Source organism: Oncorhynchus tshawytscha, linkage group LG25, assembly GCF_018296145.1.
Source record: "Oncorhynchus tshawytscha isolate Ot180627B linkage group LG25, Otsh_v2.0, whole genome shotgun sequence".
NCBI classification, from domain to species: Eukaryota; Metazoa; Chordata; class Actinopteri; order Salmoniformes; family Salmonidae; genus Oncorhynchus; species Oncorhynchus tshawytscha.
Window position 1 is genome coordinate 35903669 of NC_056453.1, and position 20514 is coordinate 35924182.

Genomic DNA, 20514 nt, shown 5'->3' on the forward strand with positions numbered 1-20514 from the left:
CAAGGAAAACTGTTACGGTACCCTTCATTCTGTGACATACAAGTTTTTCCAAATTCTCTCGCAAATCTCAGTTTTGGACGAGACTGACTTTATGACCAATTATCATATTTCCACTGTGTAGTACATTTTGACAATAATAAATGTTTGCCTCATCACGCAGTTGGGGGGAATTCTGACCTGAGTTAAGCACATGTAAATGGAACGCAATTCACTTTTTTTATGCACTTTTCTCTCTGCATATACACAGTGTACAAAACATGATTTTTCCATGAGACTGACCAGGTGAAAGCTATGATCCCATATTGATGTCACATCTATCAGTTTAGATGAAGAGACAGGTTAAAGAATGTGTAAGCCTGGAGGCAATTGCGATATGGATTGTGTATGGGCATGACAAAAGATTTAAGTGCCTTTTGAACGGGGTATGGTAGTACAGTTGAAGTCGGAAGTTTACATACACTTAGGTTGGAGTCATTAAAACTCCACAAATATCTTGTTAACAAACTATAGTTTTGGCAAGTCGGTTAGGACATCTACTTTGCATGACACAAGTCATTTTTCCAACAATTGTTTAGACAGATTATTTCACTTATAATTCACTGTATCACAATTCCAGTGGGTCAGAAGTTTACATACACTAAGTTGATTGTGCCTTTTAAACAGCTTGGAAAATTCCAGAAAATGATGTCATGGCTTTAGAAGCTTCTGATAGGCTAATTGACATTTGAGTCAATTGGAGGTGAACCTGTGGATGTATTTCAAGGACTACCTTCAAACGCAGTGTCTCTTTGCTTGAGATCATGGGAAAAGTCAAAAGAAATCAGCCAAGACATCAGAAAAAATCTGTTCATCCTTGGGAGCAATTTCCAAACGCCTGAAGGTACCACGTTCATCTGTACAAACAATTAGTACACAAGTATAAACACCATGGGACCACGCAGCCGTCATACCACTCAGAAAGGAGATGCGTTCTGTCTCCTAGAGATGAACGTACTTTGGAACGAAAAGTGCAAATCAATCCCAGAACAGCAGAAAAGGACCTTGTGAAGATGCTGGAGGAAACGGGTACAAAAGTATCTATATCCACAGTAAAACAAGTCCTATATCAACATAACCTGAAAGGCCGCTTAGCAAGGAAGAATCCACTGCTCCAAAACCGCCATTAAAAAAAAAGCCAGACTACGGTTTGCAACTGCACATGGGGACAAAGATCGTACTTTTTAATGTCCTCTGGTCTGATGAAACAACAAAAATAGAACTGTTTGGCCATAATAACCATCGTTATATTTGGAGGAAAAAGGGAGATGCTTGCAAGCCGAAGAAAACCATCCCGACCGTGAAGCGTGGCAGCATCATGTTGTGGAGGTGCTTTGCTGCAGGAGGGACTGGTGTACTTCCCAAAATAGATCATCATGAGGAAGCGAAATTGTTAATATATTGAAGAAACATCTCAAGACATTCTGGAAGTTAAAGCTTTGGTTGCAAATGGGTCTTCCAAATGGACAATGACCCCAAGCATACTTCCAAAGTTGTGGCAAAATGGCTCAAGGACAACAAAGTCAAGGTGTTTGAGTGGCCATCGGAAAGCCCTGACCTCAATCCCATAGAAAATTTGTGGGCCAAACTGAAAAAGTGTGTGCGAGCAAGGAGGCCTACAGACCTGACTCGGTTACATCAGCTCTGTCAGGAGGAATGGGCCAAAATTCACCCAACTTATTGTGGGAAGCTTGTGGAAGGCTAACCGAAATGTTTTACTCAAGTTAAACAATTTAAAGGCAATGCTACCAAATACTAATTGAGTGCATGTACACTTGAGACACACTGGGAATTCATTCTTAAAATAAAGTGGTGATCCTAACTAACCTAAAACAGGCATTTTTGTTTTATTAGGATTAAATGTCAGGAATTGTGAAACAGTTTAAATGTATTTGGCTGAAGTGTATGTCAACTTCTGACTTCAACTTTAGGTGCCAGGTGCAGCAGTTTGTGTCAAGAACTGCAACACTGCTTGGTTTTTCATCCTCAACAGTTTCTCATGTGTCAAGCATGGTCCACCACCAAAAGGACATCCTGACAACTTGACACAACTGTCAACATGGGCCAGCATCCCTGTGGAATGCTTTCGATACCTTGTAGAGTCCATGGCCCGATGAATTGAGGCTGTTCTGAGGGCAAAAATGTCTCCTGATCAGAGAGTATATTATGGTGTTGTACCTTGATCCTGAGCAGCAGGTCGGCATACCAACCCCCCAGGCCCTGCAGGGAGGGGTAGGCGAGCTTGGTCCAGGACTCTGGCACCGTGTCCAGGAACAGAGCGTTACCCAGCTCCTCCATGTCGGTTGTGATTGTCAACTCACCCTACAGACACAGAGACGGACAGACAAGACAATGTCCCACCTGAGCTGCACACAGTATCCCCCGGGACTGCCTTGCAGAAATATCAGCCCACAGAGAGAAGCAGGAGATTGGTTGATGACCACTACTCTATAAAGTTCAATCAATTGATCTCCAAGGCATTTCTTTTCCATTTTAAAAATGTATTTAAAAATCCTTGTTCCTTCTGGCTGTTGGCGGTAGGTGCACCTGATATAGCTGCCCTGCGCACCAGGTAGGCGAACTGTTGCCATTTCATTTGTCTGAAGGTACACACTCTGCCTTCCCGGCGGGCCCAGTGAGCAAATCAAGTGTACTATAGGCCTAGTGCTGGCCAATCGGATTGCTCAGACTACCGTGTCTGTAGTAAGTAGCAGGCATAAAATAACTTTCACTCTCCGTTCATTGGAGTAAAAACATGAATTTGTGCATGAGGCAGAAATAGTGCAGTGTGATGGGTTCTGACTTCTAAACTTGTAATATTGTTAATCATCAGGTATCCTATGGAAAGGAGAAGAGCCACAGTCTGCTTGTTACACCAGAAGTTAAATGGTTTTCTGTAGGAGGAATGTATATGAGGGAGTCAATTAAGGTTGGATATGAGCCAGGGGCTTGGAATGTTACTAAGTAAGGGAAAGGCACTGATAAAGGTGGAGAGCTGTGGATTAGTGAGGAATAGGGGCCGAGGTCAGGTCACAGTAATGGAGAAGGAACAGATTATTACCCACATCACTTAACTTCCTGCCTAGCAATACATATGTAATGTTTAGAGGGAAGGAGGAGACCACCTAAATTGGGGTATATATACTTGTGCTGGTGGGAACATGTATTTGTCTGTTGTGCTGGTGGGAACATGTCTGACACATTGGGTGAATAAACTTGGTTTTAGCTTTTCATAGTTGTCCTTCAGTTTTTAGAACCTAACAGATGCTATACATATTTTGCCATCAGCTGGAAGATGGTGTTCCTTTATGGTCAGTGTCAGTTGAGGAAAGAGAGCGCATAGGGGTGTTAAGAGGCAGACCCTCAGTCTGCTGCTCTCTCCCTCCACTGAGACTGACCATCAGATGCAGGCACCATCAGCCCAATAAAATAAAAATTATTTAAATGTATGCTCACTCAGCTATGCCTCACAATACAACAACGAATCTATTACCGGTATGATCATATAGCCTACCTCAAAATTTGAAACAACAATGCATTGGCAGGGTAATTCAAACAAAACTAATATGCGGTGATAATGTATTGGGCCTATAGCTTACTGCACAAACCTCATTGATACAGTACTGTTTTTAATTGGTTAATGTTGCATAGGCTTAAAAATCTAAGCGGTAGATCTCTGCTTGCATTTTGACTCAGTGATTTTGACTCGGAAAAGGTTGACTACTGTTCTAGAGTTTTCCCTGTTAACACTATCAATGTTTCCCTTTACTGTGGCAATTGTGATCGAATCAACGCAATATTAGCCACTTTCAATGCGAGATTTTGTTGTAGGCAGAACGCATCGGAGTAAGATTCTATTGCATTGGCACGCATTACTCAGCCCGTACTCTACACAGACTGGTGTGGCATAAACAATCAGAGCTGCAGTAGGGCTACTGTATATACAAATAGACCATTGACATATACATGGATGGATCTGTGTCATTTACTTTGAACTGGACTTTATTTACAGTACGAGTGATCGTGAGTAGATGCGCTTGTTTTGAGATGAAAGCGAGAGATGCACATTTTGTTCTTATCCTTTGCTAGTTAGTGAGTTATTAGCCCAGTTATAGATCATTTGTAGTCAGCAAGGGGGCAGTGATTGCTTCCCACAAGAACACAAAACATGTACATTTCTAGATATCTTTGAAAAGCGAGTCCGGTAAAGAGCTTTTTTTTGTCTTAAAGGAGCAGTGTTGTTTTGAGACAGCTTATTCAAGCCTAAGTAGCCAATAGGCAGAGGGTAGCATAATTTGTCTGATTATCTGTAATAATGTTATGAGAATAATAAAGCATTGTATTTTGTAAAGTGGTTTCTTGCATCAAACACAACAGCATTTTCAGTCACCTCCTTGTCTGAAGGACCGGTAGATAAACAGGTTAATGTAAAGCCCTGCATGTTTTTTTCAAAAGACTCTTGGAATGTAGGCCTACATTGAACACCACACATTGGCTACTACTGTAGGCTGAATGATAGGACAGAAATGTTCCATGTTAAAATGTTATGGGATGTATTTTCTCCATTGTTTTTGATGGTAAGCCACTGGTAGGCCTACATTATGATCAAATAGCCACAGTAGCCTACTTGACCACTGTTAAAACTGTAACTTAAAGTGGGTACAGCCTCGGTGTTCACTGTAAACGTGCGCTGGAAGTATTTTCACAACGTTCAAGTTGGCGCTCAGGAGACCTGAAATTTGCTCAGTGCTGGAAAGAATTTGCGGGAACATTGGTCACACCATTCGCTGTACATTCGTTTCAGTTTGACTACAGACAACCACTGTGATGTCATGTCACACACATACACACTCTGTCTCCCGTACCTTGAGTCCGAGGTTGAGCTCTTTGAGAGAGCGCGTGATCTCCTTGGTGAGGAAGTTCATCCTCTCACACTCCTGGAAGGCCACGATTATGTAGGGAGTTCTCTCCTCCACCTTGGCCATTATCTCTATCATGTTGAAACCATCTGGCAGCTTCTCCAGGATCTCATCCAGGATGCCCTTCACCTTTAGGGGAAAACACAGGCAAACACAGTGGCATACACACACAGGTCAGGACTCTAGTGGGGGTTAATTAAAGGCTCTGAGGTGTGGTGATAGTGTTTTTCATACCTTCTCCTCTCTGGACACCCCTCCTCCCCCAGCTGCGTCTGACTCTTTGGGCTGCATCTCCAGCACGGTGCGGAACAGCTTCTCTGAGGTGATGGTGAGGAAGCCAATCTCAGCGTTGGGGTGGAGGCCGTACAAGTAGGGGCTCTCTGGAGGCAGCACCTCATCTATGTACATATGGTAGCCCTGGACACACACACTGAGGGTTACTGATAGGTAACAATATTTTTAGTTTAAGGGTGTTGTCGTGTGTGTGTTCCAAACCTTGTAGTCAGAGTTGGGTGGTACAGGGAAGCTGGGTGCGAGGTACAGCTCTCCCTCCAGCATCTCAGGTCTGACATACTCCTCCAGATAGGTACGACACAACTTCCTGTCCCAGTCATCTGTGATGTGGCCACCGTACATGATCTCCCCAAACAGATAGCGCAGGTCGTCCCACGGCACCTGGAGAGAGGGAGGTGGGGTGAGAGAATGGAGGGAGAGAATGGATGGAGAAAGAAGGGGGAGAGAGAGAGAGTGGGGTCAGACACACACTACAAGCATCGCCACCAATGTGCCCTGCTGCACAGAAACCAACCAAAATCAACTTATTTGATTAGAATGAATGCGCACGTCAGCCATCGAGCATTGAACCTCAGCGATTCTTGAGCTTGGACGCTGACATTGTACACGATACAATGCAAACAGTATAGCAGCTTTCATTGATTTTAAAGGAAGCAGTCCCTCAATGGCTGATGGCTGTTGTGCAGCAGGGCCATAAAGCTCTAGGCTGATTGAGAGATGGTGATGTCAGTCACACGTTCATTCACCTTGGAGTTGGCCTCCAGGTAGTTAGTGATGTCTCTCTCACTCACTCACCTTGGAGTTGGCCTCCAGGTAGTTGTAGAGGACGTTGACAGAGATGGTGAGGTCTCCGTTGTTGAAGGGGTAAGATCTGTTCCAGCCCTGAGCTCCAAACTTCCTCCTCTCAGCCACCACAGCGTGGAAGTAGCACAATGCAAACAGAATCACCTTGAACTCTGACTCTTTAGAGCACATTTCCAGAGTGTCCTAACACACACGTAGAGATAAGGAAGAGATTACATTCAATTCAAATTCAATTTAAGTGTGTGCATGTACTGTACACTGAGTACACCAAACATTAGGAACACCTTCCTAATATTGAGTTGCACCCCCTAGGGATGCTGGCCCATGTTGACTCCAATGCTTCCCACAGTTGTGTCAAGTTGGCTCGATGTCCTTTGGTCCTGGTGGACCATTCTTTAAAAAAAAAAATTTACCCCCTTTTTTCTCCCCAATTTCGTGGTATCCAATTGTTAGTAGCTACTATCTTGTCTCACCGCTACAACTCCTGTACGGGCTCGGGAGAGACGAAGGTTGAAAGTCATGCGTCCTCCGATACACAACCCAACCAAGCCGCACTGCTTCTTAACACAGCGCGCATCCAACCCGGGCGCGATGAGACAAGGATATCCCTACCGGCCAATCCCTCCCTAACCTGGACGACGTTATGCCAATTGTGCGTTGCCCCACGGACCTCCCGGTCGCGGCCATGTTGAGCATGAAAAACCCAGCAGCGTTGCAGTTCTTGACACAAACCGGTGCGCCTGGCACCTACTACCATACTCCGTTCAAAGGCACATAAATCTTTTGTCTTGCCCATTCACCCTCTGAATGGCACACATGTCTCAAGGCTTAAAAATCCTTCTTTAACCTGTCTCCTCCGCTTCATCTACACTGATTGAAGTGGATTTAACAAGTGGCATCAATAAGGGATCCTAGCTTTCACTTGGATTCACCTGGTCAGTCGGTCATGGAAAGAGCATGTTTTGTAAACTCAGTGTATAAGCATAGTTGTCTCTGTTTCAGCACCAACTGGCAAAAATACTCTGATCTGATAGATTATTTAGGCACATTTTAGGGTTAGGAAAGTATGCATGAATCATTTAAAACAGGTTTGAAGAGCCTTTACGCATTCTTAATGTTTTGTAAAGTCAGTGTTTGTGTGTGAGCGTACATATGTGTTACCTGGTTGAAGAGATACAGGGCCTTGTGCAGGTTAGCTTGCATGCCGGTGGGCGGTTCGTTGGTGATCTTAATGCCATTCTCCAGCAGGCCCTGGGGGATGTAGTGCGACTCTGGCGTAGGCGAAGGCTCAGCTGACATGTACACGCGATAGTCATCATGGCTACCTATGCTGTAGCGCTCCACTAGTTTATCCAGGCTGCCCAGCCACTTGGCCACCAGGTGGATGTTCTACAAAGGGGAGGGTTTATTATTGAATACCTGGCGAGTAGTCTATATACACGGAACAAAAAATATAAACTGAACATTCAGAAATTTCAAAGATTTTACAGAGTTTGCGTTTATGTACAGAAATCAGTCAATTCAAATAAATTCATTAGGCCCTTGTCTATGGATTTCACATGACTGGGAAAACCGATATGCATCTTCTGGTCACAGATACCTTAAAAAAAGGTAGGGGCGTGGATCAGAATACCAGTCAGTATCTCCTTCGCATAGAGTTGATCAGGCTGTTGATTGTGGCCTGTGGAAAGTTGTCCCACTCCTTTTCAATGACTGTGCGAAGTTGCTGGATATTGTTGGGAACTGCAACAAATAGTCGATCCAGAGCATCCCAAACATGCTCAATGGATGACATGTCTGTTGAGTATGCAGGCCATGGAAGAACTGGGACATTTTCAGCCACCAGGAAGTGCGTACAGATCCTTGCGACATGGAGCCGTGCATTATCATGCAGAAACGTGAGGTGATGGCGGCGGAAGAATGGCCCGACAATGGGCCTCAGGATCTTGTCACGGTATCTCTGTGCATTCAAATTGCCATTGATAAAATGCAATTGTGTTTGTTGTCCATAGCTTTTGACTGCCCATACCATAACCCCACTGCCACCATGGGGCACTCTGTTCACAACGTTGACATCAGAAAATCACTCGCACACACGACGCCACACACACACTGTCTGCCATCAGCCCGGTACAGTTGAAACCAGGATTCATCTGTAAAGAGCACAGTCAGGTAAAGACCTTGGTGAGGACGACGAGCATGCAGATGAGCCTCCCTGAGATGGTTTCTGACAGTTTGTGTAGAAATTCTTCAGTTGTGAAAACCCACAGTTTCATCAGCTGTCCAGTGGCTGGTCTCAGATGTGGAGGTCCAGGGCTGGCGTGGTTACACATGGTCTGCGGTTGTAAGGCCAGTTGGACGTACTGCCAAATTCTCTAAAACAACGTTGGAGACGGCTTAAGGTAGAGAAATGAACATTCAATTCTCTGGCAACAGCTCTCGTAGACTTTCTGCAGTCAGCATGCCAATTGCAATCCCTCAAAGCTTGAGACCGCTGTGGCATTGTGTTGTGTGACAAAACTGCACATTTTAGTGGCCTTTTGTTGTACTCAGCACAAGGTGCACCTGTGTAATGATCATGCTCTTTAATCAGCTTCTTGATATGCCACACCTGTCAGGTGGATGGATTATCTTGGAAAAGGAGAAATGCTTACTAACAGGGATGTAAACATATTTGTCCACATAATTTGAGAGAAATAAGCTTTTTGTGCGTATCGAACATTATCAGGGATCTTTAATTTCAGCTCATGAAACATGGGACCAAAACTTTATATGTTGCGTTTAGATTTTTGCTCATTGTAGTTCGTCTACAACTAGTTTATATGAGGTTACAATTGCAGTTTAATAACAACCAGAGCCATATAAAGCAACAGGCAAAATCAAATCAAAATCAAATCAAATTTTATTTGTCACATACACATGGTTAGCAGATGTTAATGCGAGTGTAGCGAAATGCTTGTGCTTCTAGTTCCGACAATGCAGTAATAACGAACAAGTAATCTAACTAACAATTCCAAAAAACTACTGTCTTATACACAGTGTAAGGGGATAAAGAATATGTACATAAGGATATATGAATGAGTGATGGTACAGAGCAGCATAGGCAAGATACAGTAGATGATATCGAGTACAGTATATACATATGAGATGTGTATGTAAACCAAGTGGCATAGTTAAAGTGGCTAGTGATACATGTATTACATAAGGATGCAGTCGATGATATAGAGTACAGTATCTACGTATGCATATGAGATGAATAATGTAGGGTAAGTAACATTATATAAGGTAGCATTGTTTATTTATTATTTATTTGTTTCTGTCGGCGCGATGCGTGGAGAAACCCGCTGGCTGCACCGCTTCGGATAGCGTCTCTCCAGTTAGCCATGTTTCCGTGAAGCAGAGAACGTTACAGTCTCTGATGTCCCTCTGGAATGCTACCCTTGCTCGGATTTCATCAACCTTGTTGTCAAGAGACTGGACATTGGCAAGAAGAATGCTAGGGAGTGGTGCACGGTGTGCCCGTCTCCGGAGTCTGACCAGAAGACCGCTTCGTTTTCCTCTTTTTCTGAGTCGTTTTTTTGGGTCGCTGCATGTAATCCACTCTGTAGCACTGGTTGTAAGGCAGAACACAGGATCCGCATCGCGAAAAACATATTCTTGGTCGTACTGATGGTGAGTTGACGCTGATCTTATATTCAGTAGTTCTTCTCGGCTGTATGTAATGAAACCTAAGACGACCTGGGGTACTAGTGTAAGAAATAACACGTAAAAAAACAAAAAACTGCATAGTTTCCTAGGAACGCGAAGTAGAATGAAAAATATCCTTCACAAAATATTCCATGACAATGTATCCCAAATGCGTCCCAAATGGCACCCGTATTATAGGACCCTATCAAATCTGCCATGCGGAGAACGCAGACAGAATCATGGAATTCAGACATTAAAACGGGAATTCAACAATATTCAAAAATGTATTGAACTTAGTAGGAAATCAACTAAATATATTGAATTTATTAGAAAATGTATGAATTTGCCCAAGATTATCATAAGAGATTAACAAAATGCATCATTGATTCCTATTTTCCTTCAACTTTCTGAATAGGCAATGCAGGAATGCCCCTCTCTGTGTTACACTGTCACACCGAGAAGACTGAACGACTGCTAGTCTTTAAGTAAACTGCGGTGTCTTAATCCAATAATACACAGGAAGCCTGGCCAACCCTAGCTGTAAGCAAGAGTGTCGGATCTGCTGGCTAGTAGCCTTTAGTGATGATGCCAATGATAACCTTCAACAATTAAATGTTAACTACAGAGTAGTCTATGTGGACCTGACAGAACAATATTATGATTATTTGCATCAATGCAGTGGCGATTTGTTTATCAAACTCTGCAATCACATGTGCACTACAGAAACACCACTAACCAAACAAGTAACTTGCTGGTGCACACTTGAATTAAAGGGCATCAACATCCAAAAATGAACATTTCTTAGATTTTTCCCAAACCTCAAAAGAGGTCTCCTGATGTGGTTTAAGTATGGTTGTGGACTTAGAACAGACAATGTTGTTGTTTTTCTATTAAACAAGTGTGATTTTGAGAGTGAAAACCTGAAAAAACTAAATGGAGAAAATGGAATTTGGGGGAAAAAATGTATGGAATTAGGCAAAAAATAAAACATTTACATAAGAACCTACTATTCTCCGGCCTATATACAGTGGGGCAAAAAAGTATTTAGTCAGCCACCAATTGTGCAAGTTCTCCCACTTAAAAATATGAGAGAGGCCTGTAATTTTCATCATAGGTACACTTCAACTATGACAGACAAAATGAGAAAAAAAATCCAGAAAATCACATTGTAGGATTTTTTATGAATTTATTTGCAAATTATGGTGGAAAATAAGTATTTGGTCACCTACAAACAAGCAAGATTTCTGGCTCTCACAGACCTGTAACTTCTTCTTTAAGAGGCTCCTCTGTCCTCCACTCGTTACCTGTATTAATGGCACCTGTTTGAACTTGTTACCAGTATAAAAGACACCTGTCCACAACCTCAAACAGTCACACTCCAAACTCCACTATGGCCAAGACCAAAGAGCTGTCAAAGGACACCAGAAACAAAATTGTAGACCTGCTCCAGGCTGGGAATGAATCTGCAGTAGGTAAGCAGCTTGGTTTGAAGAAATCAACAGTGGGAGCAATTATTAGGAAATGGAAGACATACAAGACCACTGATAATCTCCCTTGATTTGGGGATCCACGCAAGATCTCACCCCGAGGGGTCAAAATGATCACAAGAACGGTGAGCAAAAATCCCAGAACCACACGGGGGGACCTAGTGAATGACCTGCAGAGAGCTGGGACCAAAGTAACAAAGCCTACCATCAGTAACACACTACGCTGCCAGGGCCTCAAATCCTGCAGTGCCAGAGAGCATTTGGATGATCCAGAAGAAGATTGGGAGAATGTCATATGGTCAGATGAAACCAAAATAGAACTTTTTGGTAAAAACTCAAATTGTCGTGTTTGGAGGACAAAGAATGCTGAGTTGCATCCAAAGAACACCATACCTACTGTGAAGCATGGGGGTGGAAACATCATAACTTTGGGGCTGTTTTTCTGCAAAGGGACCAGGACGACTGATCCGTGTAAAGGAAAGAATGAATGGGGCCATGTATCGTGAGATTTTGAGTGAAAACCTCCTTCCATCAGCAAGGGCATTGAAGATGAAACGTGGCTGGGTCTTTCAGCATGACAATGATCCCAAACACACCGCCCGGGCAACGAAGGAGTGGCTTCGTAAGAAGCATTTCAAGGTCCTGGAGTGGCCTAGCCAGTCTCCAGATCTCAACCCCATAGAAAATCTTTGGAGGGAGTTGAAAGTCTGTGTTGCCCAACAACAGCCCCAAAACATCACTGCTCTAGAGGAGATCTGCATGGAGGAATGGGCCAAAATACCAGCAACAGTGTGTGAAGACTTACAGAAAACGTTTGACCTCTGTCATTGCCAACAAAAGGTATATAACAAAGTATTGAGAAACTTTTGTTATTGACCAAATACTTATTTTCCACCATAATTTGCAAATAAATTCATAAAAAATCCTACAATGTGATTTTCTGGATTTTTTTTCTCATTTTGTCTGTCATAGTTGAAGTGTACCTATGATGAAAATTACAGGCCTCTCATCTTTTTAAGTGGGAGAACTTGCACAATTGGTGGCTGACTAAATACTTTTTTGCCCCACAGTAGTTGAATAGGGTTCGATTTGAGATGAAGACAATAACTTGCACGCTGTTTAAACTCCAGCCTGTGAGTAAGGAGTAAGTGGTGCCCATTCAGTGTACCTGCAGTATAACCCAGTGTCCTTCTCTAGCTGCCATGTTCAGAGCAGCCTCGGCCACCACCTCCTGGCCCTGACCCAGAGACACGTTGTGGAACTTCCCGTTGTCAAAGGTGAAACCCATCTTCTTACCTGGACCAAATGACAGGATGGCAGGTTAGACATGAAACAGATAGGGTTCAAGGTCCTACAGCAAGTATGTGTGTGTGTGTGTGTGCGTGCGTGCGTGCACATACCTAGAGCTTCCACATCTTTGAGGGGGTCGACTCCCGGGGAGAGGATGAAGAACATGGGAGTAGACGAGCTGCTCTCCTCAAATGATACAGCGAACTCCACGCTCCTCCCCTCCACGTACTTTGTACCCATCTTCTCCTCCACAAAGGTACTACAACACACATAACAAACACTCAACATTACCAGAACAAACATCTACTTCCCTTACACGGGTGTATGTGTGTGTCTTGTACCTGACTGCGTAGGACATCCGGTCCGGTCTCATACACCTCATCATGCAGAGTTTCTGGAGGCCCGTCTTGTTCTTCCACTCCTGAGGAAACTTTTCCTTCTCCGGAGCCTCCGACTCAACAAACTTCTTCCAGCGCTTTGCAGATCCCTCCATGTCCCGGTCCAGGTTCTTAAACTCATCAAACTCCGACAGGGCCTGACACACACACATACATACACAAACCTCTATTACTCATCTCTGCAGGTGGATAGTGTGTGTCAGTAGAGTGTGTGTGTGTGATTGTCTGTACACTCTCAGAAATAAAGGTGTACAAACGCTTGTCACTGTAGTGGTATGTAATTTGTATATTTAGTTATAGGTACATCAATGTACCCGTGCCTTTTTAGGGTACCACCACATTGACAAGGTAATTTGTTCCTTTTATGTGGCAAAAAGGTTTTTGGGTGTTGTTTTAACACTGTAGGGTGTAAAGCCTTTTTGCATATTTCCCAGGATGTCTTTCAAGTAAATCTGAGTTACCAGTACCACCCATGACTGTTTTTGCTAGTGACTGAGACATGGTTGTGGCTTTCAGTTCTTTAGCCTTCACTAAGTTAATATTTGATCATTGAAATTCAACTCTTTATGACAACACATTACATACAGGTAACTGCCAAAATAATGGAAACACTTCAGTAAATGAGGGACACAAAGTATATTGAAAGCAGGTGCTTCCACACAGGTGTGGTTCCAGAGTTAATTAATTAAGCAATTAACACCCCATCATCCCACATGAAATACTACAGTTTACTATAGAATACTACAGTAATTACTATAGAATTCTATAGCAATGTTAGCCATGACCTTAGATATCTCTGTTTTCTATATATTTTGGTTAGGTCAGGGTGTGACTAGGGTGGGTACTCTAGTTTTTGTATGTCTAGGGTTTTTGTATGTTTAGGGTTTTTGTAGGTCTAGGGGTTTTTGTATGTCTATGTTAGCCTGATATGGTTCCCAATCAGAGACAGCTGTTTATCGTTGTCTCTGATTGGGGATCATATTTAGGCACCCCTTTTTCCCACTTTCTAGTGTGGGATCTTGACTATGTGTAGTTGCCTGTCAGCACTATTTTGTATAGTGTTTTGTTTGTTCTTTATTTGTTTTGTTTAGTGAGTTTCCGTTTATCAAAATATGTGGAACGCTCCGCCTTGGTCTCATTCATACGACGAACGTGACAAGCAATCTGTAGTATACTACAGTCAGCAAAAACACTACACTTTTAAATATAGTAAATACTACAGTATTTAATTTGCATATACCATGCCCATTCCCCTCCCCCATTTCACAATTTGTGCCACCCATAAATGAGAAAGCTAAATGCCAAGTATTGACCATATTGTGTTCCCTACAGGTTATAGAAAAGAGCAGAAGCTCTGAACTATCTGTTCAGACCCCAGTACAACCTACCTACCTACCTACCTACCTACCTACTTACCTACCTACAGTCTGGAATTTTACTCTTTTAGTATTTCTCCAGTAGGTTTCCTGAAGGAGAAAGCCCACTTATATGTCAAAGATAATAAAACAAAAACACTATAGTAAATACTACAGTAATGTCTGCAAAAATACTACAGTACACTACAATCTGCAAAAACACTCCATTAATTACTATAGTATATACTTCAGCTCTTACTACAGTAGTTCTACTATAATTAACTGTAAATACTACAGTATTAAAAAACTATACAGTGAATCCTACAGTAAATTCCACAAAAACACTACAGTAAATACTATAGAATTAATACCATTGTATACTATAGTATATTTTCATTTGGGATGCTTTGGGTCATGTACAAAAATGCTGGGCAGGCCATTATTTTGGCTACCATAGCTATGTCCCCATTGGATAACAATGCCCCAACCAACAGGGCACGAGTGGTCACTGAATAGTTGATTGCTCCATGCTTGATTGTTCATCTTGATCATAATAGATTCATCAAGTATATGGTTTGGCTACGTGAATTAATCTACACGCAGCCAGAGCCAGTAGCAGCAGCATCGCCCTTGTAAAAAAAAATGCTACAGATTGGCAGGTGAAACGCACACTGGGCACTCTGATTGGACCAGCAAACTGTCAATCAACACACGGGTGAGCTAGCAACAGATTGTTGATTTGCTGTACAGCTATAGGTTCCGGTGCAGCACAAACGTCAAACTGTCGTGAGAGAGGAATAAATAATAAATAAATATGCAGCTCCAAAAAAAATGTGGTGATTAAGAAAATGAACACTTTACTTTTCAAGCTCACCAGCAATGGTGGCAAAAATTACTAGCATAGGTCTACTGGTCTTTTGGTATGTAACAATTGCTTCATATTGATAATTTACTTATGAAGCTTGTATTTGGAATGTGTTGTTCAAATCAAATATTACTGTGGCGAAGAGGCGCTGCTCTTCACGTGCAGTCTACAGACTCCCGCCAGTAGCTTTTTTTCTTCCTCTTGTTGAAATAAAATCTTTTCTGTTGCTTTCACATGTTTAAATGCCTATGCCCTATGTGGTAAATCTATATTTCATCTAATACTACAATAATTGCTAGCATTCCATTGCCTTACTGTGTATTGCAACACCTAGACATTTCTGTTTCATGTTTGATAGGCCTACGATACATTTTCATTTTATAGCCAACCATTTCTTACCCTGCTCTTAGTGGGTGTGATGTTTATAGTGCACATGAACATTCGCAAGACTCATGAGGTAGAAGTTATGTTTATTTAATTCAATATATAGTTTAATTTGTTCATGTTTCCCCGGGTTATGTCAGAGTTGCGTGTGTCTGTCCAATGTCTGTCATTTTTGTTGCGCCTTAGTGCGCACGGAAATAGGCGACGTGGCCTGCGTTCCACGCTTTGGAGTTGGAACATTGAATAAGATAAAATGACTGTTCCATGTATGCATGGTGTTGGTATATCATTAATAATCATTACGTCTAATTAAGACCAATGTCGCAATGGATGTGGAAATTTCCTTTAACGTTGTAGAACCATTTTATTGGTTATAATTGCCAATTGGGTAATTGTATGGTCCTGGGGGCCAAGTACTTATTATGTAGGCCTACCTGTTTGAGCTCCTGTTAGACAAATTCTATTTGGTTTCTCAGATAGGGCAGGTTAAGCCTGACACAGAGGCTATTGCCCGTGTATATTTTGTATGATATTGCGCTTTCACCATTGGAACACCAAGACCTGTAAATGTACACTCTGAGCTCGTCAACCTGCCTTGCCTTCTGCTGCTACAAAGTCTATATTTTACAATTACATAGGCTGCTAATAAAAATATGTTGTAGACAAAATAATGTAAAGGGCTGTCCGGTAGCCTCGATAGACAATGATTTGTAGTTGAACAAGTCGTTGCATGTATACAGTTGAAGTCGGAAGTTTACATACACCATAGCCAAATACATTTAAACTCAGTTTTTCACAATTCCTGACATTTAATCACATTCCCAGTGGGTCAGAAGTTTACATACACTCAATTAGTATTTGGTAACATTGCCTTTAAAATTGTTTAACTTGGGTCAAACATTTCGGGTAGCCTTCCACAAGCTTCCCACAATAAGTTGGGGGAATTTTGGCCCATTCCTCCTGACAGAGCTGATGTAACTGAGTCAGGTTTGGAGGCCTCCTTTTTCAGTTCTGCCCACAAATTTTCTATAGGATTGAGGTCAGGGCTTTGTGATGGCCACCTCAACACCTTGACTTTGTTGTCTTTAAGCCATTTTGCCACAACTTTGGAAGTATGCTTGGGGTCATTGTCCATTTGGAAGACCCATTTGCGACCAAGCTTTAACTTCCTGACTGATGTCTTAAGATGTTGCTTCAATATATCCACATAATCTTCCTTTCCTCATGATGCCATCTATTTTGTGAAGACCACCAGTCTCTCCTGCAGCAAAGCACTCCCACAACATGATGCTGCCACCCCCGTGCTCCCCCTTTTTCCTCCAAACATAACGATGGTCATTATGGCCAAACCGTTCTATTTTTGTTTCATCAGACCCGAGGACATTTCTCCAAAAAGTACGATCTTTGTCCCCATATGAAGTTGCAAACCGTAGTCTGTTTTTTTTATGCCGGTTTTGGAGCATAGGCTTCTTCCTTGCTGAGAGGCCTTTCAGGTTATGTCGATATAGGACTCATTTTACTGTGGATATATATACTTTTGTACCTGTTTCCTCCAGCATCTTCACAAGGTCCTTTGCTGTTGTTCTGGGATTGATTTGCACTTTTCGCACCAAAGTACGTTCATCTCCAGGAGACAGAATGAGTCTCCTTCCTGAGCGGTATGACAGCTGCGTGGTCCCATGGTGTCAAATTATGTCAATTAGTCTATCAGAAGATTCTAAAGCCATGACATAATTTTCTGGAATTTTCCAAGCTGTTTAAAGGCACAGTCAACTTAGTGTCTATAAACTTCTGACTCACTGGAATTGTGACACAGTGAATCATAAGTTAAATAATCCGTCTGTAAACAATTGTTGGAAAAATTACTTATGTCATGCGCAAAGTAGATGTCCTAAACGACTTGCCAAAACTCTAGTTTGTTAACAAGTAATTTGTGGAGTTGTTGAAAAACGAGTTTTAATGACTCCAACCTATGTGTATGTAAACATCCGACTTCAACTGTATATATATTTTTTTTTTTACTTGACTTGCGACTTGAAAACTTGTGACTCGACTTGCTCTTAGAATGCACGACTTTGACTCGAGTCTTGACCCGTTCTACCTTGGACCCGACTTGAGACTTACTCACACATACCTTCCGGCGCCGACAGAGATGGCCGCCTCGCTTCGGGTTCCTAGGAAACTATGCAGTTTTTTGTTTTTTTACGTGTTATTTCTTACACTAGTACCCCAGGTCATCTTAGGTTTCATTACATACAGCCGAGAAGAACTACTGAATATAAGATCAGCGTCAACTCACCATCAGTACGACCAAGAATATGTTTTTCGCGATGCGGATCCTGTGTTCTGCCTTACAACCAGTGTAACGGAGTGGATTACATGCAGCGACCCAAAAACGACTCAGAAAAAGAGGGAAACGAAGCGGTCTTCTGGTCAGACTCCGGAGACGGGCACACCGTGCACCACTCCCTAGCATTCTTCTCGCCAATGTCCAGTCTCTTGACAACAAGGTTGATGAAATCCGAGCAAGGGTAGCATTCCAGAGGGACATCAGAGACTGCAACGTTCTCTGCTTCACGGAAACATGGCTAACCGGAGAGACGCTATCTGAAGCGGTGCAGCCAGCGGGTTTCTCCACGCATCGCGCCGACAGAAACGAACATCTTTCTAGTAAGAAGAGGGGCGGGGGCGTATGCCTTATGACTAACGTGACATGGTGTGATGAAAGAAACATACAGGAACTCAAATCCTTCTGTTCACCTGATTTAGAATTCCTCACAATCAAATGTAGACCGCATTATCTACCAAGAGAATTCTCTTCGATTATAATCACAGCCGTATATATCCCCCCCAAGCAGACACATCGATGGCTCTGAACGAACTTTATTTAACTCTCTGCAAACTGGAAACGATTTATCCGGAGGCTGCATTCAATGTAGCTGGGGATTTTAACAAGGCTAATCTGAAAACAAGACTCCCTAAATTTTATCTGCATATCGATTGCGCAACCAGGGGTGGAAAGACCCTGGATCATTGTTACTCTAACTTCCGCGACGCATATAAGGCCCTGCCCCGCCCCCCTTTCGGAAAAGCTGACCACGACTCCATTTTGTTGATCCCTGCCTACAGACAGAAACTAAAACAAGAGGCTCCCATGCTGAGGTCTGTCCAACGCTGGTCCGACCAAGCTGACTCCACACTCCAAGACTGCTTCCATCACGTGGACTGGGAGATGTTTCGTATTGCGTCAGACAACAACATTGACGAATACGCTGATTCGGTGTGCGAGTTCATTAGAACGTGCGTTGAAGATGTCGTTCCCATAGCAACGATTAAAACATTCCCTAACCAGAAACCTTGGATTGATGGCAGCATTCGTGTGAAACTGAAGGCACGAACCACTGCTTTTAATCAGGGCAAGGTGTCTGGTAACATGACTGAATACAAACAGTGCAGCTATTCCCTCCGCAAGGCTATCAAACAAGCTAAGCGCCAGTACAGAGACAAAGTAGAATCTCAATTCAACGGCTCAGACACAAGAGGCATGTGGCAGGGTCTACAGTCAATCACGGACTACAGGAAGAAACCCAGCCCAGTCACGGACCAGGATGTCTTGCTCCCAGGCAGACTAAATAACTTTTTGCCCGCTTTGAGGACAATACAGTGCCACTGACACGGCCTGCAACGAAAACATGCGGTCTCTCCTTCACTGCAGCCGAAGTGAGTAAGACATTTAAACGTGTTAACCCTCGCAAGGCTGCAGGCCCAGACGGCATCCCCAGCCGCGCCCTCAGAGCATGCGCAGACCAGCTGGCCGGTGTGTTTACGGACATATTCAATCAATCCCTATACCAGTCTGCTGTTCCCACATGCTTCAAGAGGGCCACCATTGTTCCTGTTCCCAAGAAAGCTAAGGTAACTGAGCTAAACGACTACCGCCCGTAGCACTCACATCCGTCATCATGAAGTGCTTTGAGAGACTAGTCAAGGACCATATCACCTCCACCCTACCTGACACCCTAGACCCACTCCAATTTGCTTACCGCCCAAATAGGTCCACAGACGATGCAATCTCAACCACACTGCACACTGCCCTAACCCATCTGGACAAGAGGAATACCTATGTGAGAATGCTGTTCATCGACTACAGCTCGGCATTCAACACCATAGTACCCTCCAAGCTCGTCATCAAGCTCGAGACCCTGGGTCTCGACCCCGCCCTGTGCAACTGGGTTCTGGACTTCCTGACGGGCCGCCCCCAGGTGGTGAGGGTAGGCAACAACATCTCCTCCCAGCTGATCCTCAACACTGGGGCCCCACAAGGGTGCGTTCTGAGCCCTCTCCTGTACTCCCTGTTCACCCACGACTGCGTGGCCATGCACGCCTCCAACTCAATCATCAAGTTTGCGGACGACACAACAGTGGTAGGCTTGATTACCAACAACGACGAGACGGCCTACAGGGAGGAGGTGAGGGCCCTCGGAGTGTGGTGTCAGGAAAATAACCTCACACTCAACGTCAACAAAACTAAGGAGATGATTGTGGACTTCAGGAAACAGCAGAGGGAACACCCCCCATCCACATCGATGGAACAGTAGTGGAGAGGGTAGCAAGTTTTAAGTTCCTCGGCATACACATCACAGACAAACTGAATTGGTCCACTCACACAGACAGCATCGTGAGGAAGGCGCAGCAGCGCCTCTTCAACCTCAGGAGGCTGAAGAAATTCGGCTTGTCACCAAAAGCACTCACAAACTTCTACAGATGCACAATCGAGAGCATCCTGGCGGGCTGTATCACCGCCTGGTATGGCAACTGCACCGCCCTCAACCGTAAGGCTCTCCAGAGGGTAGTGAGGTCTGCACAACGCATCACCGGGGGCAAACTACCTGCCCTCCAGGACACCTACACCACCCGATGCTACAGGAAGGCCATAAAGATCATCAAGGACATCAACCACCCGAGCCACTGCCTGTTCACCCCGCTGTCATCCAG

The 20514-nt window shown here is 43.5% G+C and overlaps 1 protein-coding gene and 1 non-coding gene across 2 annotated transcripts in view; one reads left to right on the forward strand and one right to left on the reverse strand.

The window, feature by feature from the left end:
• The window catches only part of LOC112229873 (dynein axonemal heavy chain 17), an 87704-nt gene that overhangs the window by 2536 nt on the left and 64654 nt on the right, over nt 1-20514 (reverse strand). The window contains exons 67-75 of the mRNA XM_024395987.2: nt 12859-13052; nt 12628-12776; nt 12396-12523; nt 7215-7442; nt 6045-6236; nt 5451-5630; nt 5190-5372; nt 4902-5084; nt 2215-2358 (exon numbers count right to left, since the gene is read on the reverse strand). Of these exons, the coding sequence (XP_024251755.2) occupies nt 2215-2358; nt 4902-5084; nt 5190-5372; nt 5451-5630; nt 6045-6236; nt 7215-7442; nt 12396-12523; nt 12628-12776; nt 12859-13052 (1581 nt within the window). The remainder of the gene's footprint in view (nt 1-2214; nt 2359-4901; nt 5085-5189; nt 5373-5450; nt 5631-6044; nt 6237-7214; nt 7443-12395; nt 12524-12627; nt 12777-12858; nt 13053-20514) is intronic.
• On the forward strand, nt 14346-14399 carry LOC112230039. The gene has a single exon (XR_002950257.1). It is a non-coding gene; the product is annotated as a U7 small nuclear RNA (small nuclear RNA).